This window comes from Salvelinus namaycush, chromosome 37 (assembly GCF_016432855.1).
Source record: "Salvelinus namaycush isolate Seneca chromosome 37, SaNama_1.0, whole genome shotgun sequence".
Lineage (NCBI taxonomy): Eukaryota > Metazoa > Chordata > Actinopteri > Salmoniformes > Salmonidae > Salvelinus > Salvelinus namaycush.
Genome location: NC_052343.1, coordinates 27,974,766 through 28,001,702, shown reverse-complemented (window position 1 = coordinate 28,001,702; position 26,937 = coordinate 27,974,766). Strand labels below are relative to the sequence as shown.

Below are 26,937 nucleotides of genomic sequence, written 5' to 3'. Positions count from 1 at the left end.
CGTGTCATTTACAACCCACCTAATTATGTCACGCTGAATCCGTGGTCAGAAAGGAAAGAAGCATGGCCGCTGTTTTAAGGGGGTCTCGGAACCTATTGGGAAGGAGCCTCAAACATGTTGACTTTACTTTGGGTAAGGAGTTTAAAGATATATTTTTGTTATGTCTACCATCAATGTTTAGGACCTGTTTGATGGCCATTTCCGTCTATGACGCCGCTGCGTGCAAAATCAACGTTGAACACAAGTTGATTAGCATTGGCTATTGTGGCTCGCTCACTTCTGCTAACGTTAGTTAGTTTGCAGAAATAGCTAGCTAGCTAAAGTCATGGGACGTTGGTTGATCGAAACATTTGTTGTTTATCAGGACGACCGATAGCCAACACCAGCAAATGTTCTAATCAAAGGTGTGTCAGTGTGCATCTCGCACAAGTAACAAGTTGAGGGTCAAGTCAAATCCCACAGCTCTTGTCACCAAGTCAGTTATTTAGCCAAGCGAGTTTATTGAATAGGGTGATTGTTTGCACAAATATTGTCAATTATAATGCCACGCCTTCTGTGGATGTATGCTGTACAGTATGCGTTTGTTATAGACTCTTCCGTGTTTCTAGTAATAACTTTTAGCTCAGTGGTTCCCAACCTTTTCCAGTTACTGTATTTTGCTCATCCCGGGGGTACCCCTGAAGTCCCCCATGTGCCTTTTACCAATAGACCAATTACCCCCAGGGGTCCTAGTACCCCCAGGTTGGGAACCAGTGCTTCAGCTTATCAACCAGCTCCCATGCACAATGGAAGGAAAGGAAAAGCGGGTGAGTGAGGCCAGTACAGATCATTGAGATGTAGCCCATCTATAGCTAGTCTGTTCTGCTGCATGTTTGTATTACATCTATTCTCATACCAGTGCTGTGCCCCTACTGTCCTCGCCGGTAGCTCAACCCTTACCTTGATAACCCAGCCTACTGTCCTCACTGGTAGCTCAACCCTTACCTTGATAACCCAGCCTACTGTCCTCGCCGGTAGCTCAACTCTTACCTTGATAACCCAGCCTACTGTCCTCGCCGGTAGCTCAACTCTTACCTTGATAACCCAACCTACTGTCCTCGCCGGTAGCTCAACCCTTACCTTGATAACCCAGCCTACTGTCCTCGCCGGTAGCTCAACTCTTACCTTGATAACCCAGCCTACTGTCCTCGCCGGTAGCTCAACTCTTACCTTGATAACCCAACCTACTGTCCTCGCCGGTAGCTCAACCCTTACCTTGATAACCCAGCCTACTGTCCTCGCCGGTAGCTCAACTCTTACCTTGATAACCCAGCCTACTGTCCTCGCCGGTAGCTCAACCCTTACCTTGATAACCCAGCCTACTGTCCTCACTGGTGGTTCCTCTTACCAAAACCCAACGTGACCACCTAGCTCTCAAACTCTAGGCGGCATTCTGCCTTCTCCCTACCGTTTTCAGTGGTTAGCTTCGCCCACAACTGGCTTGTGTCAACTACAATCCCGACGCTGTTTTTTCACGTTTAGAAACGTTAATAATTATCGCTTGCTAAACAATCGCGGCTTTTGAAACATGGCCCTTACACCAGCAAGACGGAATCCTTCATATAAAAAAGATGCTCTTACTGTAGCAGGTTTGCACAGATACGCTGGCACAGGTGTTCGGAGAATGCTAGATGGCTAATTAGCATAGGTGGTCGTCTGTCTTCTGTCCGTTTTCTGTTCAAAGAGCTGTAACATGGAGATATGGCTATGTTGAAACACTAACCTTTATAAAGGTGTGTATCAATTTAACCTTTTTAAAATATACAGTGAGCACCATAATTCATTGGAGAGTGACCCTTTTTTGTTATTTTGGCTCTGCACTCTAGCACTGAGTTTGAAAGGATACAATGACAATGAGGGTGAAGTGCAGACTGTCAGCTTTAATTTGAGGGTATTTTCATACATATTGGATTAACTGTTTAGAAATTATAGAAGCTTTTGTACATAGTCCTACCCATTTTCGGGCATCAAAAAACATTGGACAGTTTAACATAATTTAGAATAAAGTACTCATTGTTAATATTTGGTCGCATACCCTTTGCATGCAATGACTGCTTGAAGTCTGCGATGCATCGACATCACCAGACGCTGGGTATCTTCCCTGGCTCTGCCAGGCCTGTACTGCAGTCATTTTCAGTTCCTACTTGTTTTGGGGACTTATTTCCTTGAGTCACCTATTCAGCATGTAAAATGCATGTTCAATTGGATTCAGATCTGGTGATTGACTCGGCCAGTCAAGGATTTTCCACTTTTTGGCCATCAAAAACCCCTTCGTTGCTCTAGCAGTATGTTTAGGGTCATTGTCTTGTTGCATGATGAAGTGCCGTCCAATGAGTTTGGAGGCATTTGGTTTTATCTGAGCAGATAAAATATTTCTGTATACTTCAGAATTCATTGTTCTACTTCTGTCTGCAGTCACATCATTGATGAAGACAAGTGAGCCTGTTCCACTGGCAGCCATACAGGCCCAAGCCATAACACCCCCTCCACCATGTTTCACAGATGAGGTGGTATGCTTTGGATCATGGGCATGTCTTTTTTTTTTCACACTTTCCTTTTTCCATCACTCCTGTACATGTTTATCTTTGTCTCATCTGTCCACAATACTTTTTTTCCCAGAACTATTGGGGTTCTTTTAGATGCTTTTTAGCAAACTGTAATCTCGCCTTTCTGTTCTTCAGGCTTATCAGTGGTTTGCATCTTGTAGTGTACCGTCTAGTCCTGCTGGTGTAGTCTTCTACGTATGGTAGACTTTTACACATCTACACCTGCATCCAGGAGAGTGTGTTTGATCTGTTGGGCTGTTGTCGGGGGGGGGTTTTCTTCACCATAGAGTATTCTCCCGTCATCCACTACAGTGGTCTTCCTCAGTCTACTGGGTCTTTTGATATAATTGAGTTCACCTGTTGTTTTTGTCTTGTTAATGATGAACCAAACTGTTGACTTGGGCATGCCCAGGGTTTTTGCAATGTTCCTGATTGATTGATTTTCATTTCTGAGCCTTATGACGGCCATCTTCATTTGCATCAACACTGCTGTCTTCCTCATGTTGTCACACCCCAACAACCTCAAGGCAATAGCAAAGTCTAGAATCAATACTATTCATCAACAGCTCTCCTGCATTCACTAACGACACAAATTAATACACCTGCCTAACGACACACATCTGTGAAGCCAATTCAACAAATACTTGTAGTACCTTAAAATGGGGGGACCATGTACAAAAGGTGCTGACATTTCTAAACGGTTCATCCGATATGTATGAAAATACCCTCAAATTAAAGCTGACAGTCTGCACTTCACCCTCATTGTCATTGTATCCTTTCAAACTCAGTGCTAGAGTGCAGAGCCAAAATAACAAAACATGGTCACTGTCCAATGAATTATGGTGCTCACTGTATACGTGTGTGTGTGTATATATTCTCATTGATATGAAAGAACCTTTATGCTTCCAAAACCATACCACAATCGATGCGTGTTAATGTTCAGTCTGGGCGCTTAACAAAACTCCCCCATATAGAAGACCCCTTTCTCCAATGACTCTGCTGTGTAATGGAACTGAGTCATGATTAAGGGCCAGTGACCTTCATTGCAATGGCAGTAGGTCTACCACACAAGACCGGGGTTGGGTCCCAACAATCTCTCGACGTATGCTCTTGTTCATGTCCTTTCATGGAGTTGACTGGTACATGGAAACTCCCTCTAGCCCATGCCTACACCATTCTAATGCCTTTACATTCATGGGAGGACACAGTTCAGGAGGAAGTAGAGATTATTGAGACGCAGCCATGGGGTTTTGTGTGCTGCAGTTTCTGTGTGTGTGGTAGTAGCCTTGTGCCGCGTACAAATGCTAGTCGGAACTCGGACATTTACGACTTGCTGATTCGTTGAACGTGGCACATGTATGACTAAAATCAGTTAGCGAGTCGTACATTTCTGAGTTTCCTAGTTCCAACTAACAAGTGAACGCGGCGTCAGTCCAACAGTGGCAGGTCAGGTGTCTCTTTCCACTGAAGCCACTATGAAGATTGGCTGGGAGAGCCAGCCATGTGAGAGGCCTGGATGCCTGCCCGCCCCCCTCTTCTCACACACATTTACACACCACAGTTTATTTATAAAATGCCCTTTGGCCAATACACCTCTACTTTCAGCCTTCATACTTCTGCTTTTATAGGAAATGGTGAATGAGTTCTCTACTTGTTTACTGCTTTGATATGCAATTATCGTGTTGGCATTAGCTTGACTTTGGCACTACAAGGGCTACAGTGGATTTTCATATCAAATGGTTTAGGATTTGAAATTAAATTAATTCTCAGGAAAAATTGAATGTACGGAATCAATGTAGAAATGTCTGGACAACTTTCCTTGGTCCTATTTAGTTTTATCAAGCTTGCCTCTGACATTACCCACTGCGATGTCGTATACAGGTCTTGGGTAACTATTGATAGGGCTGGGTTATGTTTGGATTTCATTGAAACAGAACGGCAAGGCCTAGATTAGAAGTGTCCTGGATGTTTCAATGGACTAGGGAGCCGTTTAACAGTATTTCGCAAGAGACTATAGTTTTTTACATTCTGACAATTTATTTTTATTAGTGAAGGCCTACACAGAAAGGCTGTATTAGAGCTGTCTCAGCTTGGTTGAAAGTATAACAAAAGGCTTCTGGTAGTAGTCTAGTCTCATTACAAGTTGTTCCTGGGGTGTATTAGGAACCAATAGGTAAGGGACCTAGGCCTACCTGAACTTGTCCAATAAGAAACATTAGTTTTCGTTGGAATGTTTCGCTACAGGTTGCACAGGTTTGCACTAATGAATACACCCCTGTACCTCCCAGTCTCCAGCAGGTCCATGGCCTCTAAGACCCAGGTGGGTTTCATTGGCCTGGGGAACATGGGAAAACCCATGGCCAAGAACCTGCTGAAGCACGGATACCCCGTCATCGCCACTGACGTCTTCCCTGAGTCCTGCAAAGAACTGCAAGAGTTGGGTGCCCAGGTGGGACAAAAAAAACTAGCTTGCTTGTTTGCTAATGGCAGCGCATTGTGCGAAATGCGCCAGCTGATGGCATGCCATAGCTCTCTGATGTGATGTCAGCTGGTAGGTGCTCAAAAAACAAACAAAATACCATGACTAAAATCGATTAGATAGGTGGAACCACTTAAATGAGTGTCCAAACAAATTGAGTCCATAAGATTTTACTCTCGTCAGTGCCAATCTACTTCTTAATTGAATCATAATGGTTGTGCTTGCCTGGGGGGTAGCTTATTCATGAGGCACCAACAGACTAAAACAGGGAGGGACTACCTGAACTTGTCCAATAAGAAACGCTAGTTTTTGTATTTGAAACATTTTGCTACGGCGTGCCCTAATGAATAAATCCCTGTTTTGTCAGATTGTGGATAACCCTGCGGAGGTGGCAGACCAGGCAGACCGCATCGTCACCATGCTGCCCTCCAGTCCCAACGTCATCGAGGTTTACACTGGGCCCAACGGTATCCTCAAGTAAGATCCCTCGCTCTCGATTACTCACTGGCTGTGTCCCAAATGGCTCCCTGTTCCCTTTATAGTGCACTACTTTTGACCAGAGCCCTAATAAAAGAATCAAGTCAAAGTCAAGTCACTTAGCTATCTGTCTTCAACAGAAACCCTTCAGACTGTTTTAAACTATAAGGTGGGTACTTTGCTGTTCTACAGGAAGGTGAAGAAAGGCTCGCTACTCATCGACTCCAGCACCATCGACCCAGCCGTTTCCAAGGAGATGGCCGTGGCCACGGAGAAGATGGGGGCAGTTTTTATGGACGCGCCTGTGTCAGGAGGTAAGGACTAATACAGGCTGTGCTCCAAATGGCACTATTCCCTATATAGGGCTCCCGAGTGGCTCAGCAGTCTAAGGCACTGCTTCTCAGTGCAAAAGGCATCACTACAGTCCCTGGTTCGAATCCAGGCTGTATCACATCCGGCTGTGATTGAGAGTCCCATAACGCGGCGCACAATTGAGCCGGCGTCGTCTGGGTAGGCCGTCATTGTAAATAAGAATTTGTTCTTTACTGACTTGCCTAGTTAAATAACAAAAAAAATGTAATAAATATAGTGCACTACTTTTGACCCGGGCCCATAGGATTAGAGTGCCATTTGGGACGCAGCATTACCTTGGGGGGGTCTCTGCTGCAATCGGAGAGGACCAGCCTCTCCACTCCCTAATTGTTGAAATGGACCAGATTTAGTAGATGGAGCTCTCTAGCACATTTGTGGCCCATGATGTGGATTATTTAAGAACCCAGCATCTGGAGTTTGATCCGTTGACCCTTCCACCCAAACGCTCCGTTCTCAGATCCCAGCAGCCTGAAAATCTCTTTGTGCCCCTCGTTTTCTGAAAACGTGTTTTTTAAAGTCTACTACCAGTGCAGCTCTCTCTCATAGCACAACTTCACAACAATTACACGTCTTTTTACTGCAAACCATTTGACTAAGTTATATAAAGAGAAACATCTCTGTCATGATCATATGTGTACTCATGTCTCTGTTGCCACACGTGTGTCTCTCTGTGAATTCCACTGGGAAGAGGACTGATTTGTATTTCTCCTGACAACCTGGTAACTCTACCCAGGACAGCAGACTCCCATGTGGGCCTTGGTTCAGGTTAAAATGGCTGACAAAATGGTGAATCCATTCAGTCTCTCTGCTTCTCATATAGATGGTTCGGTCTGCGTTATAAAGAGGAGTACCTTACCTACCTGACAGCCTGGGTCATAAAGAGGAGGAGCAGGAGGAGTACCTACCTGACAGCCTGGGTCATAAAGAGGAGGAGGAGTACCTTACCTACCTGACAGCCTGGGTCATAAAGAGGAGGAGCAGGAGGAGGACCTACCTGACAGCCTGGGTCATAAAGAGGAGGAGGAGTACCTTACCTACCTGACAGCCTGGGTCATAAAGAGGAGGAGTACCTACCTGACAGCCTGGGTCATAAAGAGGAGGAGGAGGAGGAGTACCTACCTGACAGCCTGGGTCATAAAGAGGAGGAGGAGGAGTACCTACCTGACAGCCTGGGTCATAAAGAGGAGGAGGAGGAGTACCTACCTGACAGCCTGGGTCATAAAGAGGAGGAGGAGGAGTACCTACCTGACAGCCTGGGTCATAAAGAGGAGGAGTACCTACCTGACAGCCTGGGTCATAAAGAGGAGGCGGAGGACCTACCTGACAGCCTGGGTCATAAAGAGGAGTACCTACCTGACAGCCTGGGTCATAAAGAGGAGGAGGAGTACCTACCTGACAGCCTGGGTCATAAAGAGGAGGAGGAGTACCTACCTGACAGCCTGGGTCATAAAGAGGAGGAGGAGTACCTACCTGACAGCCTGGGTCATAAAGAGGAGGAGGAGTACCTACCTGACAGCCTGGGTCATAAAGAGGAGGAGGAGTACCTACCTGACAGCCTGGGTCATAAAGAGGAGGAGTACCTACCTGACAGCCTGGGTCATAAAGAGGAGGAGGAGTACCTAGCTGACAGCCTGGGTCATAAAGAGGAGGAGGAGTACCTAGCTGACAGCCTGGGTCATAAAGAGGAGGAGGAGTACCTACCTGACAGCCTGGGTCATAAAGAGGAGGAGGAGTACCTACCTGACAGCCTGGGTCATAAAGAGGAGGAGGAGTACCTACCTGACAGCCTGGGTCATAAAGAGGAGGAGGAGGAGGAGTACCTACCTGACAGCCTGGGTCATAAAGAGGAGGAGGAGTACCTTACCTACCTGACAGCCTGGGTCATAAAGAGGAGGAGGAGTACCTACCTGACAGCCTGGGTCATAAAGAGGAGGAGGAGTACCTACCTGACAGCCTGGGTCATAAAGAGGAGGAGGAGTACCTACCTGACAGCCTGGGTCATAAAGAGGAGGAGGAGTACCTACCTGACAGCCTGGGTCATAAAGAGGAGGAGGAGTACCTACCTGACAGCCTGGGTCATAAAGAGGAGGAGGAGTACCTACCTGACAGCCTGGGTCATAAAGAGGAGGAGGAGTACCTACCTGACAGCCTGGGTCATAAAGAGGAGGAGGAGGAGTACCTACCTGACAGCCTGGGTCATAAAGAGGAGGAGGAGGAGTACCTACCTGACAGCCTGGGTCATAAAGAGGAGGAGGAGGAGTACCTACCTGACAGCCTGGGTCATAAAGAGGAGGAGGAGGAGTACCTACCTGACAGCCTGGGTCATAAAGAGGAGTACCTACCTGACAGCCTGGGTCATAAAGAGGAGGAGGAGTACCTACCTGACAGCCTGGGTCATAAAGAGGAGGAGGAGTACCTACCTGACAGCCTGGGTCATAAAGAGGAGGAGGAGTACCTACCTGACAGCCTGGGTCATAAAGAGGAGGAGGAGTACCTACCTGACAGCCTGGGTCATAAAGAGGAGGAGGAGTACCTACCTGACAGCCTGGGTCATAAAGAGGAGGAGGAGTACCTACCTGACAGCCTGGGTCATAAAGAGGAGGAGGAGTACCTACCTGACAGCCTGGGTCATAAAGAGGAGGAGGAGTACCTACCTGACAGCCTGGGTCATAAAGAGGAGGAGGAGTACCTAGCTGACAGCCTGGGTCATAAAGAGGAGGAGGAGTACCTAGCTGACAGCCTGGGTCATAAAGAGGAGGAGGAGTACCTACCTGACAGCCTGGGTCATAAAGAGGAGGAGGAGTACCTACCTGACAGCCTGGGTCATAAAGAGGAGGAGGAGTACCTACCTGACAGCCTGGGTCATAAAGAGGAGGAGGAGTACCTACCTGACAGCCTGGGTCATAAAGAGGAGGAGGAGTACCTTACCTACCTGACAGCCTGGGTCATAAAGAGGAGGAGGAGTACCTTACCTACCTGACAGCCTGGGTCATAAAGAGGAGGAGGAGTACCTACCTGACAGCCTGGGTCATAAAGAGGAGGAGGAGTACCTACCTGACAGCCTGGGTCATAAAGAGGAGGAGGAGGAGTACCTACCTGACAGCCTGGGTCATAAAGAGGAGGAGGAGGAGTACCTACCTGACAGCCTGGGTCATAAAGAGGAGGAGGAGGAGTACCTACCTGACAGCCTGGGTCATAAAGAGGAGGAGGAGGAGTACCTACCTGACAGCCTGGGTCATAAAGAGGAGGAGGAGGAGTACCTACCTGACAGCCTGGGTCATAAAGAGGAGGAGGAGGAGTACCTACCTGACAGCCTGGGTCATAAAGAGGAGGAGGAGGAGTACCTACCTGACAGCCTGGGTCATAAAGAGGAGGAGGAGGAGTACCTACCTGACAGCCTGGGTCATAAAGAGGAGGAGGAGGAGTACCTACCTGACAGCCTGGGTCATAAAGAGGAGGAGGAGGAGTACCTACCTGACAGCCTGGGTCATAAAGAGGAGGAGGAGGAGTACCTACCTGACAGCCTGGGTCATAAAGAGGAGGAGGAGTACCTACCTGACAGCCTGGGTCATAAAGAGGAGGAGGAGTACCTACCTGACAGCCTGGGTCATAAAGAGGAGGAGGAGTACCTACCTGACAGCCTGGGTCATAAAGAGGAGGAGGAGTACCTACCTGACAGCCTGGGTCATAAAGAGGAGGAGGAGTACCTAGCTGACAGCCTGGGTCATAAAGAGGAGGAGGAGTACCTAGCTGACAGCCTGGGTCATAAAGAGGAGGAGGAGTACCTACCTGACAGCCTGGGTCATAAAGAGGAGGAGGAGTACCTACCTGACAGCCTGGGTCATAAAGAGGAGGAGGAGTACCTACCTGACAGCCTGGGTCATAAAGAGGAGGAGGAGGAGGAGTACCTACCTGACAGCCTGGGTCATAAAGAGGAGGAGTACCTACCTGACAGCCTGGGTCATAAAGAGGAGGAGGAGTACCTACCTGACAGCCTGGGTCATAAAGAGGAGGAGGAGGAGTACCTACCTGACAGCCTGGGTCATAAATAGGAGGAGGAGGAGTACCTACCTGACAGCCTGGGTCATAAAGAGGAGGAGGAGGAGTCCCTACCTGACAGCCTGGGTCATAAAGAGGAGTACCTACCTGACAGCCTGGGTCATAAAGAGGAGGAGGAGTACCTACCTGACAGCCTGGGTCATAAAGAGGAGGAGGAGTACCTACCTGACAGCCTGGGTCATAAAGAGGAGGAGGAGTACCTACCTGACAGCCTGGGTCATAAAGAGGAGGAGGAGGAGGAGTACCTTACCTACCTGACAGCCTGGGTCATAAAGAGGAGTACCTACCTGACAGCCTGGGTCATAAAGAGGAGGAGTACCTACCTGACAGCCTGGGTCATAAAGAGGAGGAGGAGGAGTACCTACCTGACAGCCTGGGTCATAAAGAGGAGGAGGAGGACCTACCTGACAGCCTGGGTCATAAAGAGGAGTACCTACCTGACAGCCTGGGTCATAAAGAGGAGGTCCTACCTGACTGCCTGGGTCATAAAGAGGAGTACCTACCTGACAGCCTGGGTCATAAAGAGGAGTACCTACCTGACAGCCTGGGTCATAAAGAGGAGTACCTACCTGACAGCCTGGGTCATAAAGAGGAGTACCTACCTGACAGCCTGGGTCATAAAGAGGAGTACCTACCTGACAGCCTGGGTCATAAAGAGGAGTACCTACCTGACAGCCTGGGTCATAAAGAGGAGTACCTACCTGACAGCCTGGGTCATAAAGAGGAGTACCTACCTGACAGCCTGGGTCATAAAGAGGAGTACCTACCTGACAGCCTGGGTCATAAAGAGGAGTACCTACCTGACAGCCTGGGTCATAAAGAGGAGTACCTACCTGACAGCCTGGGTCATAAAGAGGAGTACCTACCTGACAGCCTGGGTCATAAAGAGGAGTACCTACCTGACAGCCTGGGTCATAAAGAGGAGTACCTACCTGACAGCCTGGGTCATAAAGAGGAGTACCTACCTGACAGCCTGGGTCATAAAGAGGAGTACCTACCTGACAGCCTGGGTCATAAAGAGGAGTACCTACCTGACAGCCTGGGTCATAAAGAGGAGTACCTACCTGACAGCCTGGGTCATAAAGAGGAGTACCTACCTGACAGCCTGGGTCATAAAGAGGAGTACCTACCTGACAGCCTGGGTCATAAAGAGGAGTACCTACCTGACAGCCTGGGTCATAAAGAGGAGTACCTACCTGACAGCCTGGGTCATAAAGAGGAGTACCTACCTGACAGCCTGGGTCATAAAGAGGAGTACCTACCTGACAGCCTGGGTCATAAAGAGGAGTACCTACCTGACAGCCTGGGTCATAAAGAGGAGTACCTACCTGACAGCCTGGGTCATAAAGAGGAGTACCTACCTGACAGCCTGGGTCATAAAGAGGAGTACCTACCTGACAGCCTGGGTCATAAAGAGGAGTACCTACCTGACAGCCTGGGTCATAAAGAGGAGTACCTACCTGACAGCCTGGGTCATAAAGAGGAGTACCTACCTGACAGCCTGGGTCATAAAGAGGAGGAGGAGGAGTACCTACCTGACAGCCTGGGTCATAAAGAGGAGGATGAGGAGGACCTACCTGACAGCCTGGGTCATAAAGAGGAGGATGAGGAGGACCTACCTGACAGCCTGGGTCATAAAGAGGAGGATGAGGAGGACCTACCTGACAGCCTGGGTCATAAAGAGGAGGATGAGGAGGACCTACCTGACAGCCTGGGTCATAAAGAGGAGGATGAGGAGGACCTACCTGACAGCCTGGGTCATAAAGAGGAGGATGAGGAGGACCTACCTGACAGCCTGGGTCATAAAGAGGAGGATGAGGAGGACCTACCTGACAGCCTGGGTCATAAAGAGGAGGATGAGGAGGACCTACCTGACAGCCTGGGTCATAAAGAGGAGGATGAGGAGGACCTACCTGACAGCCTGGGTCATAAAGAGGAGGATGAGGAGGACCTACCTGACAGCCTGGGTCATAAAGAGGAGGATGAGGAGGACCTACCTGACAGCCTGGGTCATAAAGAGGAGGATGAGGAGGACCTACCTGACAGCCTGGGTCATAAAGAGGAGGATGAGGAGGACCTACCTGACAGCCTGGGTCATAAAGAGGAGGATGAGGAGGACCTACCTGACAGCCTGGGTCATAAAGAGGAGGATGAGGAGGACCTACCTGACAGCCTGGGTCATAAAGAGGAGGATGAGGAGGACCTACCTGACAGCCTGGGTCATAAAGAGGAGGATGAGGAGGACCTACCTGACAGCCTGGGTCATAAAGAGGAGGATGAGGAGGACCTACCTGACAGCCTGGGTCATAAAGAGGAGGATGAGGAGGACCTACCTGACAGCCTGGGTCATAAAGAGGAGGATGAGGAGGACCTACCTGACAGCCTGGGTCATAAAGAGGAGGATGAGGAGGACCTACCTGACAGCCTGGGTCATAAAGAGGAGGAGGAGGACCTAGCTGACAGCCTGGGTCATAAAGAGGAGGAGGAGTACCTAGCTGACAGCCTGGGTCATAAAGAGGAGGAGGAGTACCTAGCTGACAGCCTGGGTCATAAAGAGGAGGAGGAGTACCTAGCTGACAGCCTGGGTCATAAAGAGGAGGAGGAGTACCTACCTGACAGCCTGGGTCATAAAGAGGAGGAGGAGTACCTACCTGACAGCCTGGGTCATAAAGAGGAGGAGGAGTACCTACCTGACAGCCTGGGTCATAAAGAGGAGGAGGAGGAGGAGTACCTACCTGACAGCCTGGGTCATAAAGAGGAGGAGGAGTACCTTACCTACCTGACAGCCTGGGTCATAAAGAGGAGGAGGAGTACCTACCTGACAGCCTGGGTCATAAAGAGGAGGAGTACCTACCTGACAGCCTGGGTCATAAAGAGGAGGAGGAGTACCTACCTGACAGCCTGGGTCATAAAGAGGAGGAGGAGGAGTACCTACCTGACAGCCTGGGTCATAAAGAGGAGGAGGAGGAGTACCTACCTGACAGCCTGGGTCATAAAGAGGAGGAGGAGGAGTACCTACCTGACAGCCTGGGTCATAAAGAGGAGGAGGAGGAGTACCTACCTGACAGCCTGGGTCATAAAGAAGAGGAGGAGGAGTACCTACCTGACAGCCTGGGTCATAAAGAGGAGGAGGAGGAGTACCTACCTGACAGCCTGGGTCATAAAGAGGAGGAGGAGGAGTACCTACCTGACAGCCTGGGTCATAAAGAGGAGGAGGAGGAGTACCTACCTGACAGCCTGGGTCATAAAGAGGAGGAGGAGGAGTACCTACCTGACAGCCTGGGTCATAAAGAGGAGGAGGAGGAGTACCTACCTGACAGCCTGGGTCATAAAGAGGAGGAGGAGTACCTACCTGACAGCCTGGGTCATAAAGAGGAGGAGGAGTACCTACCTGACAGCCTGGGTCATAAAGAGGAGGAGGAGTACCTACCTGACAGCCTGGGTCATAAAGAGGAGGAGGAGTACCTACCTGACAGCCTGGGTCATAAAGAGGAGGAGGAGTACCTAGCTGACAGCCTGGGTCATAAAGAGGAGGAGGAGTACCTAGCTGACAGCCTGGGTCATAAAGAGGAGGAGGAGTACCTAGCTGACAGCCTGGGTCATAAAGAGGAGGAGGAGTACCTACCTGACAGCCTGGGTCATAAAGAGGAGGAGGAGTACCTACCTGACAGCCTGGGTCATAAAGAGGAGGAGGAGGAGGAGTACCTTACCTACCTGACAGCCTGGGTCATAAAGAGGAGGAGTACCTACCTGACAGCCTGGGTCATAAAGAGGAGGAGGAGTACCTACCTGACAGCCTGGGTCATAAAGAGGAGGAGGAGGAGTACCTACCTGACAGCCTGGGTCATAAATAGGAGGAGGAGGAGTACCTACCTGACAGCCTGGGTCATAAAGAGGAGGAGGAGGAGTCCCTACCTGACAGCCTGGGTCATAAAGAGGAGTACCTACCTGACAGCCTGGGTCATAAAGAGGAGGAGGAGTACCTACCTGACAGCCTGGGTCATAAAGAGGAGGAGGAGTACCTACCTGACAGCCTGGGTCATAAAGAGGAGGAGGAGTACCTACCTGACAGCCTGGGTCATAAAGAGGAGGAGGAGGAGGAGTACCTTACCTACCTGACAGCCTGGGTCATAAAGAGGAGTACCTACCTGACAGCCTGGGTCATAAAGAGGAGGAGTACCTACCTGACAGCCTGGGTCATAAAGAGGAGGAGGAGGAGTACCTACCTGACAGCCTGGGTCATAAAGAGGAGGAGGAGGAGTACCTACCTGACAGCCTGGGTCATAAAGAGGAGGAGGAGGAGTACCTACCTGACAGCCTGGGTCATAAAGAGGAGGAGGAGGAGTACCTACCTGACAGCCTGGGTCATAAAGAGGAGGAGGAGGAGTACCTACCTGACAGCCTGGGTCATAAAGAGGAGGAGGAGGACCTACCTGACAGCCTGGGTCATAAAGAGGAGTACCTACCTGACAGCCTGGGTCATAAAGAGGAGGTCCTACCTGACTGCCTGGGTCATAAAGAGGAGTACCTACCTGACAGCCTGGGTCATAAAGAGGAGTACCTACCTGACAGCCTGGGTCATAAAGAGGAGTACCTACCTGACAGCCTGGGTCATAAAGAGGAGTACCTACCTGACAGCCTGGGTCATAAAGAGGAGTACCTACCTGACAGCCTGGGTCATAAAGAGGAGTACCTACCTGACAGCCTGGGTCATAAAGAGGAGTACCTACCTGACAGCCTGGGTCATAAAGAGGAGTACCTACCTGACAGCCTGGGTCATAAAGAGGAGTACCTACCTGACAGCCTGGGTCATAAAGAGGAGTACCTACCTGACAGCCTGGGTCATAAAGAGGAGTACCTACCTGACAGCCTGGGTCATAAAGAGGAGTACCTACCTGACAGCCTGGGTCATAAAGAGGAGTACCTACCTGACAGCCTGGGTCATAAAGAGGAGTACCTACCTGACAGCCTGGGTCATAAAGAGGAGTACCTACCTGACAGCCTGGGTCATAAAGAGGAGTACCTACCTGACAGCCTGGGTCATAAAGAGGAGTACCTACCTGACAGCCTGGGTCATAAAGAGGAGTACCTACCTGACAGCCTGGGTCATAAAGAGGAGTACCTACCTGACAGCCTGGGTCATAAAGAGGAGTACCTACCTGACAGCCTGGGTCATAAAGAGGAGTACCTACCTGACAGCCTGGGTCATAAAGAGGAGTACCTACCTGACAGCCTGGGTCATAAAGAGGAGTACCTACCTGACAGCCTGGGTCATAAAGAGGAGTACCTACCTGACAGCCTGGGTCATAAAGAGGAGTACCTACCTGACAGCCTGGGTCATAAAGAGGAGTACCTACCTGACAGCCTGGGTCATAAAGAGGAGTACCTACCTGACAGCCTGGGTCATAAAGAGGAGTACCTACCTGACAGCCTGGGTCATAAAGAGGAGTACCTACCTGACAGCCTGGGTCATAAAGAGGAGTACCTACCTGACAGCCTGGGTCATAAAGAGGAGTACCTACCTGACAGCCTGGGTCATAAAGAGGAGTACCTACCTGACAGCCTGGGTCATAAAGAGGAGTACCTACCTGACAGCCTGGGTCATAAAGAGGAGTACCTACCTGACAGCCTGGGTCATAAAGAGGAGGACCTACCTGACAGCCTGGGTCATAAAGAGGAGGAGGAGGAGGACCTACCTGACAGCCTGGGTCATAAAGAGGAGGAGGAGGAGGACCTACCTGACAGCCTGGGTCATAAAGAGGAGGAGGAGGAGGACCTACCTGACAGCCTGGGTCATAAAGAGGAGGAGGAGGAGGACCTACCTGACAGCCTGGGTCATAAAGAGGAGGAGGAGGAGGACCTACCTGACAGCCTGGGTCATAAAGAGGAGGAGGAGGAGGACCTACCTGACAGCCTGGGTCATAAAGAGGAGGAGGAGGAGGACCTACCTGACAGCCTGGGTCATAAAGAGGAGGAGGAGGAGGACCTACCTGACAGCCTGGGTCATAAAGAGGAGGAGGAGGAGGACCTACCTGACAGCCTGGGTCATAAAGAGGAGGAGGAGGAGGACCTACCTGACAGCCTGGGTCATAAAGAGGAGGAGGAGGAGGACCTACCTGACAGCCTGGGTCATAAAGAGGAGGAGGAGGAGGACCTACCTGACAGCCTGGGTCATAAAGAGGAGGAGGAGGAGGACCTACCTGACAGCCTGGGTCATAAAGAGGAGGAGGAGGAGGACCTACCTGACAGCCTGGGTCATAAAGAGGAGGATGAGGAGGACCTACCTGACAGCCTGGGTCATAAAGAGGAGGATGAGGAGGACCTACCTGACAGCCTGGGTCATAAAGAGGAGGATGAGGAGGACCTACCTGACAGCCTGGGTCATAAAGAGGAGGATGAGGAGGACCTACCTGACAGCCTGGGTCATAAAGAGGAGGATGAGGAGGACCTACCTGACAGCCTGGGTCATAAAGAGGAGGATGAGGAGGACCTACCTGACAGCCTGGGTCATAAAGAGGAGGATGAGGAGGACCTACCTGACAGCCTGGGTCATAAAGAGGAGGATGAGGAGGACCTACCTGACAGCCTGGGTCATAAAGAGGAGGATGAGGAGGACCTACCTGACAGCCTGGGTCATAAAGAGGAGGATGAGGAGGACCTACCTGACAGCCTGGGTCATAAAGAGGAGGATGAGGAGGACCTACCTGACAGCCTGGGTCATAAAGAGGAGGATGAGGAGGACCTACCTGACAGCCTGGGTCATAAAGAGGAGGATGAGGAGGACCTACCTGACAGCCTGGGTCATAAAGAGGAGGATGAGGAGGACCTACCTGACAGCCTGGGTCATAAAGAGGAGGATGAGGAGGACCTACCTGACAGCCTGGGTCATAAAGAGGAGGATGAGGAGGACCTACCTGACAGCCTGGGTCATAAAGAGGAGGATGAGGAGGACCTACCTGACAGCCTGGGTCATAAAGAGGAGGATGAGGAGGACCTACCTGACAGCCTGGGTCATAAAGAGGAGGATGAGGAGGACCTACCTGACAGCCTGGGTCATAAAGAGGAGGAGGAGGAGGACCTACCTGACAGCCTGGGTCATAAAGAGGAGGAGGAGGAGGACCTACCTGACAGCCTGGGTCATAAAGAGGAGGAGGAGGAGGACCTACCTGACAGCCTGGGTCATAAAGAGGAGGAGGAGTACCTACCTGACAGCCTGGGTCATAAAGATGAGGAGGAGTACCTACCTGACAGCCTGGGTCATAAAGAGGAGGAGGAGGAGTACCTACCTGACAGCCTGGGTCATAAAGAGGAGGAGGAGGACCTACCTGACAGCCTGGGTCATAAAGAGGAGTACCTACCTGACAGCCTGGGTCATAAAGAGGAGGAGGAGGAGGAGTACCTACCTGACAGCCTGGGTCATAAAGAGGAGGAGGAGGAGTACCTACCTGACAGCCTGGGTCATAAAGAGGAGGAGGAGTACCTACCTGACAGCCTGGGTCATAAAGAGGAGGAGGAGGAGTACCTACCTGACAGCCTGGGTCATAAAGAGGAGGAGGAGGAGGAGTACCTACCTGACAGCCTGGGTCATAAAGAGGAGGAGGAGTACCTACCTGACAGCTTGGGTCATAAAGAGGAGGAGGAGTACCTACCTGACAGCCTGGGTCATAAAGAGGAGGAGGAGGAGTACCTACCTGACAGCCTGGGTCATAAAGAGGAGTACCTACCTGACAGCCTGGGTCATAAAGAGGAGGAGGAGGAGGAGTACCTACCTGACAGCCTGGGTCATAAAGAGGAGGAGTACCTAACCTACCTGACAGCCTGGGTCATAAAGAGGAGGAGTACCTTACCTACCTGACAGCCTGGGTCATAAAGAGGAGGAGTACCTTACCTACCTGACAGCCTGGGTCATAAAGAGGAGGAGTACTTACCTGACAGCCTGGGTCATAAAGAAGAGGAGTACCTGCCTGACAGCCTGGGTCATAAAGAGGAGTACCTACCTGACAGCCTGGGTCATAAAGAGGAGTACCTACCTGACAGCCTGGGTCATAAAGAGGAGTACCTACCTGACAGCCTGGGTCATAAAGAGGAGGAGTACCTACCTGACAACCTGGGTCATAAAGAGGAGGAGTACCTACCTGACAGCCTGGGTCATAAAGAGGAGGAGGAGGAGTACCTACCTGACAGCCTGGGTCATAAAGAGGAGGAGTACCTTACCTACCTGACAGCCTGGGTCATAAAGAGGAGTACCTTACCTACCTGACAGCCTGGGTCATAAAGAGGAGGAGTACTTACCTGACAGCCTGGGTCATAAAGAAGAGGAGTACCTGCCTGACAGCCTGGGTCATAAAGAGGAGTACCTACCTGACAGCCTGGGTCATAAAGAGGAGGAGTACCTACCTGACAGCCTGGGTCATAAAGAGGAGGAGTACCTACCTGACAACCTGGGTCATAAAGAGGAGGAGTACCTACCTGACAACCTGGGTCATAAAGAGGAGGAGTACCTACCTGACAGCCTGGGTCATAAAGAGGAGGAGTACCTACCTGACAGCCTGGGTCATAAAGAGGAGGAGTACCTACCTGACAACCTGGGTCATAAAGAGGAGGAGTACCTACCTGACAACCTGGGTCATAAAGAGGAGGAGTACCTACCTGACAGCCTGGGTCATAAAGAGGAGGAGGAGGAGTACCTACCTGACAGCCTGGGTCATAAAGAGGAGGAGGAGGAGTACCTACCTGACAGCCTGGGTCATAAAGAGGAGGAGGAGGAGTACCTACCTGACAGCCTGGGTCATAAAGAGGAGGAGGAGGAGTACCTACCTGACAGCCTGGGTCATAAAGAGGAGGAGGAGGAGTACCTACCTGACAGCCTGGGTCATAAAGAGGAGGAGGAGGAGTACCTACCTGACAGCCTGGGTCATAAAGAGGAGGAGGAGGAGTACCTACCTGACAGCCTGGGTCATAAAGAGGAGGAGGAGGAGTACCTACCTGACAGCCTGGGTCATAAAGAGGAGGAGGAGGAGTACCTACCTGACAGCCTGGGTCATAAAGAGGAGGAGGAGGAGTACCTACCTGACAGCCTGGGTCATAAAGAGGAGGAGGAGGAGTACCTACCTGACAGCCTGGGTCATAAAGAGGAGGAGGAGGAGTACCTACCTGACAGCCTGGGTCATAAAGAGGAGGAGGAGGAGTACCTACCTGACAGCCTGGGTCATAAAGAGGAGGAGGAGGAGTACCTACCTGACAGCCTGGGTCATAAAGAGGAGGAGGAGGAGTACCTACCTGACAGCCTGGGTCATAAAGAGGAGGAGGAGGAGTACCTACCTGACAGCCTGGGTCATAAAGAGGAGGAGGAGGAGTACCTACCTGACAGCCTGGGTCATAAAGAGGAGGAGGAGGAGTACCTACCTGACAGCCTGGGTCATAAAGAGGAGGAGGAGGAGTACCTACCTGACAGCCTGGGTCATAAAGAGGAGGAGGAGGAGTACCTACCTGACAGCCTGGGTCATAAAGAGGAGGAGGAGGAGGAGTACCTACCTGACAGCCTGGGTCATAAAGAGGAGGAGGAGGAGGAGTACCTACCTGACAGCCTGGGTCATAAAGAGGAGGAGGAGGAGGAGGAGTACCTACCTGACAGCCTGGGTCATAAAGAGGAGGAGGAGGAGGAGGAGGAGTACCTACCTGACAGCCTGGGTCATAAAGAGGAGGAGGAGGAGTACCTACCTGACAGCCTGGGTCATAAAGAGGTGGAGGAGGAGGAGTACCTACCTGACAGCCTGGGTCATAAAGAGGTGGAGGAGGAGGAGTACCTACCTGACAGCCTGGGTCATGAGGAGGAGGAGGAGGAGGAGTACCTACCTGACAGCCTGGGTCATAAAGAGGAGGAGGAGGAGGAGTACCTACCTGACAGCCTGGGTCATAAAGAGGAGGAGGAGGAGTACCTACCTGACAGCCTGGGTCATGAGGAGGAGGAGGAGGAGGAGTACCTACCTGACAGCCTGGGTCATAAAGAGGAGGAGGAGGAGGAGGAGGAGTACCTACCTGACAGCCTGGGTCATAAAGAGGAGGAGGAGGAGTACCTACCTGACAGCCTGGGTCATAAAGAGGTGGAGGAGGAGGAGTACCTACCTGACAGCCTGGGTCATAAAGAGGTGGAGGAGGAGGAGTACCTACCTGACAGCCTGGGTCATGAGGAGGAGGAGGAGGAGGAGTACCTACCTGACAGCCTGGGTCATAAAGAGGAGGAGGAGGAGGAGTACCTACCTGACAGCCTGGGTCATAAAGAGGAGGAGGAGGAGTACCTACCTGACAGCCTGGGTCATAAAGAGGTGGAGGAGGAGGAGTACCTACCTGACAGCCTGGGTCATGAGGAGGAGGAGGAGGAGGAGTACCTACCTGACAGCCTGGGTCATAAAGAGGAGGAGGAGGAGGAGTACCTACCTGACAGCCTGGGTCATAAAGAGGAGGAGGAGGAGGAGGAGTACCTACCTGACAGCCTGGGTCATAAAGAGGAGGAGGAGGAGGAGGAGGAGTACCTACCTGACAGCCTGGGTCATAAAGAGGAGGAGGAGGAGTACCTACCTGACAGCCTGGGTCATAAAGAGGTGGAGGAGGAGGAGTACCTACCTGACAGCCTGGGTCATGAGGAGGAGGAGGAGGAGGAGTACCTACCTGACAGCCTGGGTCATGAGGAGGAGGAGTACCTACCTGACAGCCTGGGTCATGAGGAGGAGGAGGAGGAGGAGGACCTACCTGACAGCCTGGGTCATAAAGAGGAGGAGGAGGACCTACCTGACAGCCTGGGTCATAAAGAGGAGGAGGAGGACCTACCTGACAGCCTGGGTCATAAAGAGGAGGACCTACCTGACAGCCTGGGTCATAAAGAGGAGGACCTACCTGACAGCCTGGGTCATAAAGAGGAGGACCGACCTACCTGACAGCCTGGGTCATAAAGAGGAGGACCTACCTACCTGACAGCCTGGGTCATAAAGAGGTGGAGGAGGAGGAGTACCTACCTGACAGCCTGGGTCATGAGGAGGAGGAGGAGGAGGAGTACCTACCTGACAGCCTGGGTCATGAGGAGGAGGAGGAGGAGTACCTACCTGACAGCCTGGGTCATAAAGAGGAGGAGGAGGAGGAGTACCTACCTGACAGCCTGGGTCATAAAGAGGAGGAGGAGTACCTACCTGACAGCCTGGGTCATAAAGAGGAGGACCTACCTGACAGCCTGGGTCATAAAGAGGAGGACCTACCTGACAGCCTGGGTCATAAAGAGGAGGACCTACCTGACAGCCTGGGTCATAAAGAGGAGGACCTACCTGACAGCCTGGGTCATAAAGAGGAGGACCTACCTGACAGCCTGGGTCATAAAGAGGAGGACCTACCTGACAGCCTGGGTCATAAAGAGGAGGACCTACCTGACAGCCTGGGTCATAAAGAGGAGGACCTACCTACCTGACAGCCTGGGTCATAAAGAGGAGGACCGACCTACCTGACAGCCTGGGTCATAAAGAGGAGGACCTACCTACCTGACAGCCTGGGTCATAAAGAGGAGGAGGAGTACCTACCTGACAGCCTGGGTCATAAAGAGGAGGAGGAGGAGTACCTACCTGACAGCCTGGGTCATAAAGAGGTGGAGGAGGAGGAGTACCTACCTGGCAGCCTGGGTCATAAAGAGGAGGAGGAGGAGTACCTACCTGACAGCCTGGGTCATGAGGAGGAGGAGGAGGAGTACCTACCTGACAGCCTGAGTCATGAGGAGGAGGAGGAGGAGTACCTACCTGACAGCCTGGGTCATGAGGAGGAGGAGGAGGAGGACCTACCTGACAGCCTGGGTCATAAAGAGGAGGAGGAGGACCTACCTGACAGCCTGGGTCATAAAGAGGAGGACCTACCTGACAGCCTGGGTCATAAAGAGGAGGACCTACCTGACAGCCTGGGTCATAAAGAGGAGGACCTACCTGACAGCCTGGGTCATAAAGAGGAGGACCTACCTGACAGCCTGGGTCATAAAGAGGAGGACCTACCTGACAGCCTGGGTCATAAAGAGGAGGACCTACCTGACAGCCTGGGTCATAAAGAGGAGGACCTACCTACCTGACAGCCTGGGTCATAAAGAGGAGGACCTACCTACCTGACAGCCTGGGTCATAAAGAGGAGGACCGACCTACCTGACAGCCTGGGTCATAAAGAGGAGGACCTACCTACCTGACAGCCTGGGTCATAAAGAGGAGGACCTACCTACCTGACAGCCTGGGTCATAGAGGAGGACCTACCTACCTGACAGCCTGGGTCATAAAGAGGAGGACCTACCTACCTGACAGCCTGGGTCATAAAGAGGAGGATGAGGAGGACCTACCTACCTGACAGCCTGGGTCATAAAGAGGAGGATGAGGAGGACCTACCTACCTGACAGCCTGGGTCATAAAGAGGAGGATGAGGAGGACCTACCTGACAGCCTGGGTCATAAAGAGGAGGATGAGGAGGACCTACCTGACAGCCTGGGTCATAAAGAGGAGGATGAGGAGGACCTACCTGACAGCCTGGGTCATAAAGAGGAGGATGAGGAGGACCTTACCTACCTGACAGCCTGGGTCATAAAGAGGAGGAGGAGGACCTTACCTACCTGACAGCCTGGGTCATAAAGAGGAGGAGGAGTACCTTACCTACCTGACAGCCTGGGTCATAAAGAGGAGGCGGAGTACCTTATGGACCCTGGTCAAAAGTAGTGCACTAAATGGGGAATAGGTTGCTGTTTGGTGTTCAGACACTGTGGGGGGTAGGGAAGATGAGGAAGAGCCATACTGACCTTCAGAAAGGCTCCATGCTGTAAAACACTATCACAGTCTTCAGGGGAAACACACACTGTCGTACACACTACACACACTGTGTGTTTGAACTCAGCCTTTTAACTTGAGGAAAGCCACTTTGAGTTGATGTTGGCATATTTTACCATCAGGCCCTAAAGATTAGTAATGATTTATATGCATCCTTCCTGTGGCAGTGCTCATGGATTAAGGCTGTCCAGCTTCCCACGTTGAACTTGGGTGGCTGCAGGTCACAGAGGTGTGTGTTTGGTTAGAGTCAAGTATTGCAGCATGTTACTACCTTGATACTGTGCTGGAATGCCTGTGGTTGAACATGGTCAGAACTGAAACCTCTCGTATGTGGTGGGTGGGGGGGAGACAAAAGGAGTTGCATGGTCGTAATAGAGCACAGGGGAATGCGATGAGACTGGTGTCATTGTTACCCAGATGATGGTACTGTAACCCAGACTTGAGCCTTTGATCAGGAGACCACACAAACCCAGAAGCACACATCATGTTTAGGACTTCCAACTCTGCTTGTTCTGAATCCAGCAAGGAGCTCTGCTGTAGCCCAGTGTGGACGTATCCAGAGTACCTTCTCCAACCCAGACTTACTTTGTGAGAGGTGGTCTCTAATCAGGCTGTTTCCCTGTGCTTTTGAGAGACCTCTGGTTCTCTGTCCTTCATGTGTTGCCTCTTCCAGCCAGAACCCACAGTGCGTCAGAGAGGTTTGGCAGCAGACTCACTGTTGGAAGGAATGCCTTGTTTTCTGGACCAATAATAGGAAAGCCACAAAACCTGGGATGCAGCCCAAATGGGCCCCTGTTCCCTATATAGTGCACTACTGTTGACCAGAGCCCACAGGGAGCTAGTTAAAAGTAGTGCACGATATAGGGGAGTAGGGTTCTATTTTGGAACGCTCCCCTGCTCTGTCAGCGTAGTCCTCATACAATAACCTAGTCCCAAATCCAGTCATTACGACACAGAAATATACTACTGTTTTCTTATACATTTGAATTAAAATCAATTGAACTTGTACGTGAAGCCTTGGGAAATGTTTATCATGAAAGGCTACTGTGCTGACTGGAATGAAAACGTTTGACCACAGAACTCTAGCTGCATAGCCACCAACAAACACATTCACTTTCACTGTAATACATGTCCTTAGAGACTCTGTAATTGGTGTGTGTGTGTTGGTTCCCAGGCTGTGTGAGATGGCAGAGATGCAGTCGTCACACACACACACTGCTCATTATTATGGCAGAGAGGCCGAGGAACTGTAACTTTGGCTACAGAAATGAAAGGGTTGCCTTTTTTATCTCTGCATTTTGGGGCTGTGTAGCTTAAGTTTTTAATGCGTTTAAGAATTATATATTTTTAACTGGTTACCCCACATTTGTCATTGGATTTGAGACATCTCTTTCTCTCAGCCAGCTTTTTACTGCCACTTAATTTTGTCTATAAAAGTTTAGCTCCCTTTCCCCACAACCTTGTTTGACTGAGTATGAAACTATTGCTATTGAAATAATCCACAAGCCTAGGGCTTGCCTCATTTTTCATTTGTTGATTTTGTGGAATTACTTTCTCAGCCAAACTTGGTGGGTGTTTGACAAGGAAACAAGCTGCTGTTTAGGAAAGTGCTCTAGATTTGCATCAATCTTTCTGTGGTTACCTCATAACAGTTTTGAGAAGCAACAACAGTGACTGACAGACATAGTATTCTAATGAAACCGCCATGTTTTATAAGTGTGCGTGTGCTTGTCTGGTGCGTGCTATGCACCCAAATGTACAACGTTTCCACTTCACCGATGTCTTCATCAGATATTCTCAGGTTTAGGATGTGCATCTCACCCTCTTTTCTCCAGGTGTGGGGGCTGCCAGCTCGGGGAAGCTGACCTTCATGGTGGGGGGAGTAGAGGAGGAGTATACTGCGGCCCAGGAGCTGCTCACCTGTATGGGAGCCAACGTGGTGTACTGTGGAGCCGTTGGCACTGGACAGGTAGGTATACACACTTACATGACCTGTGTCTCAAAAAAATGTGGGGGGGGGGTCATTTAGCAGACGCTCTCATCCAGAGCAACCTACAGGAGCAATTAGGGTTAAGTGCCTCTTCACCAAGTCAGTGCAGGGATTCAAACCAGCAACCTTTTTGTTACTGACCCAATGCTCTTAACCGCTAGGCTACCTGTCCCCGAGGCCTTGGTCAAAGGTTAACCACTTTAGGGAATAGGGTGCCATTGGGGATACACACATTACATTCCTACTAGGGGCATTATGGGTGGATTATTACAAAACGACATGTGACTACATGGGATGTAACCAGGAGACTTTCTTACAGGCAGCCAAAATCTGCAACAATATGCTGCTGGCGATAGGCATGATCGGGACCTCTGAGACCATGAACCTTGGCATCAGGTTGAGTATTGCCAATACATTCACAGCAGAGATCTCATCTCCAACAAAATGTCTTGTTGCACTTAACGCTTGTTGAACAGAACCATGCTGTGGGTATCGTACAGATCTGTAACACTACCACTATAGTCACTAAAGTAACTATCCAATGGAACACTTTCTTAAAGTAACTATCCAATGGAAAAGCTCCTTTATATTTTTATGTAGCTCCTACTCTATCAACTGTCTACATGTTGTCTCTCCTTTACTTGTAGTTATGACTAACCAGCAATCAGAGAAATGGTACACAGTAACCCACCTTAAACTTGTAAAATAAATGTTTTTTTTTATTTTTTATGCTTGTGATTTCCTGGCCCCTGACAGACTAGGTCTGGACCCTAAGCTACTGGCTAAGATCCTGAACATGAGTTCAGGCCGCTGCTGGTCCAGTGACACCTACAACCCTGTACCTGGTGTCATGGAGGGAGTCCCCTCTGGAAACGGCTACCAGGGAGGTTTCGGGACCCAACTCATGGCCAAGGTGGGTCTCTCCCTCACTCTCGTTTACTCCATCCCTCTCTCTCAAGACGTTTAGTACACAAATGTTTGAGTGACACAGAAGATGGTTCTTCAGGGCCTCTTTAATTTCCTGTGACTTTATTTTAGTTAATGTCTCTGTCAATAGTATTAACTTTCATGTAACTCGAAAGAGATGTGCGTTTGACAGGTTTTAACGGTGCTGTGTACAACAAGCGGTGATGGCAGAGAGCTAATGAGTGTTGCTCCTCTTCAGGACCTGGGGCTAGCCCAGACTACAGCCACCAACACCAAGACCCCTGTCCCTCTGGGCTCCCTGGCCCACCAGATATACCGCATGATGTGTGCTCGGGGCTACGCCGGCAAAGACTTCTCCTCTGTCTTCCAGTTCCTGCGGGAGGATGAGGAGGAGGGCCAATAGGGGCGGGGGAACAGTCCCCCCCCCCATCCATAGCTTTACCAGGGTCTATTCCATACAAGACTACTACCATGTAGTTGGGGTGTGTCGGTTTGCCCCCCCCTCTCCCCAGGGCTTGTCAAGACGTGTGTATTTGGTCAAAGCCAAGAGAGCGCAGCCAGCCGTGATGTGACAGATCATCTCAGCAGAGTACTAGACTACACTGTCTGTAAGATGGGAGTCATGTTGCATCTGTGATCCTGCCTTTTGTTAAAGTAGCTTTCTTTTAATGTTTTAGATGGCTAGGCTAGAAGACAGTGGATGTTTTGAGGTGTGGGGAGGCTCTCAAGTCACTGTCACTCAGTAGGCTGACTAACCACTACAGCTATCACCATGACGATATCGGTGCTACCTTAGCACACGTCGTCATGGAAAGCAGACCCAGGCGTTGTCAAGGAAATGACCCGCGTTATACTTAACGACCACACTCGTCAACAATAGACCACTGAGACTTCAGATGATTCTTAGTTCTAGTCGCCACTCACCTCACTGCAACGTCACCTGTGTTGATCCTGATCATTGATTTGTTTTTGTTTTTCTCTTCCTGTGGTGAGGTTTATTTACTCTTGACATGGGGAGGGATAGAATGTTCCGGTGTTATTTGTATCTGTTTTAATGTTTAATAAAAGGTGAGAGATTATAGGTATGTTTCCTTCCAGTGATATTGGGTTGCTTTTTAACCCACTACTCTAAAGCCTGGCACGGCTGTCTGTTAGCAGGAGATGTCTGTCTGTTAGCAGGAGGTGTCTGTACTGTCTGTTAGCAGGAGATGTCTG

The 26,937-nt window shown here is 50.5% G+C and overlaps 1 protein-coding gene across 2 annotated transcripts; it reads left to right on the top strand.

The window, feature by feature from the left end:
- hibadhb (3-hydroxyisobutyrate dehydrogenase b) lies at window positions 1-26,803 on the top strand. Of its 2 annotated transcripts, none has more exons than XM_038976767.1 (8): window positions 1-132; window positions 4,874-5,034; window positions 5,432-5,541; window positions 5,734-5,855; window positions 24,641-24,774; window positions 25,115-25,191; window positions 25,552-25,708; window positions 25,961-26,803. In XM_038976767.1, the coding sequence occupies exons 1-8, from the start codon at window positions 63-65 to the stop codon at window positions 26,123-26,125; spliced, it is 996 nt and encodes a 331-aa protein (XP_038832695.1). In that variant the 5' UTR covers window positions 1-62; the 3' UTR covers window positions 26,126-26,803. The 2 variants fall into 2 exon arrangements, with proteins under 2 accessions (XP_038832695.1, XP_038832694.1); XM_038976766.1 differs by having other exon boundaries at window positions 25,895-26,803.
- Window positions 26,804-26,937: the final 134 nt, after the last annotated feature.

Coding starts and splice junctions, on each gene's coding strand:
- hibadhb (XM_038976766.1), top strand. CDS start 63: ATGGCCGCTGTTTTAAGGGGGTCTCGGAACCTATTGGGAAGGAGCCTC. Junction 5,856..24,640: donor GGACGCGCCTGTGTCAGGAG/GTAAGGACTAAT, acceptor TCTTTTCTCCAG/GTGTGGGGGCTGCCAGCTCG. Junction 25,709..25,894: donor GGACCCAACTCATGGCCAAG/GTGGGTCTCTCC, acceptor TGCGTTTGACAG/GTTTTAACGGTGCTGTGTAC.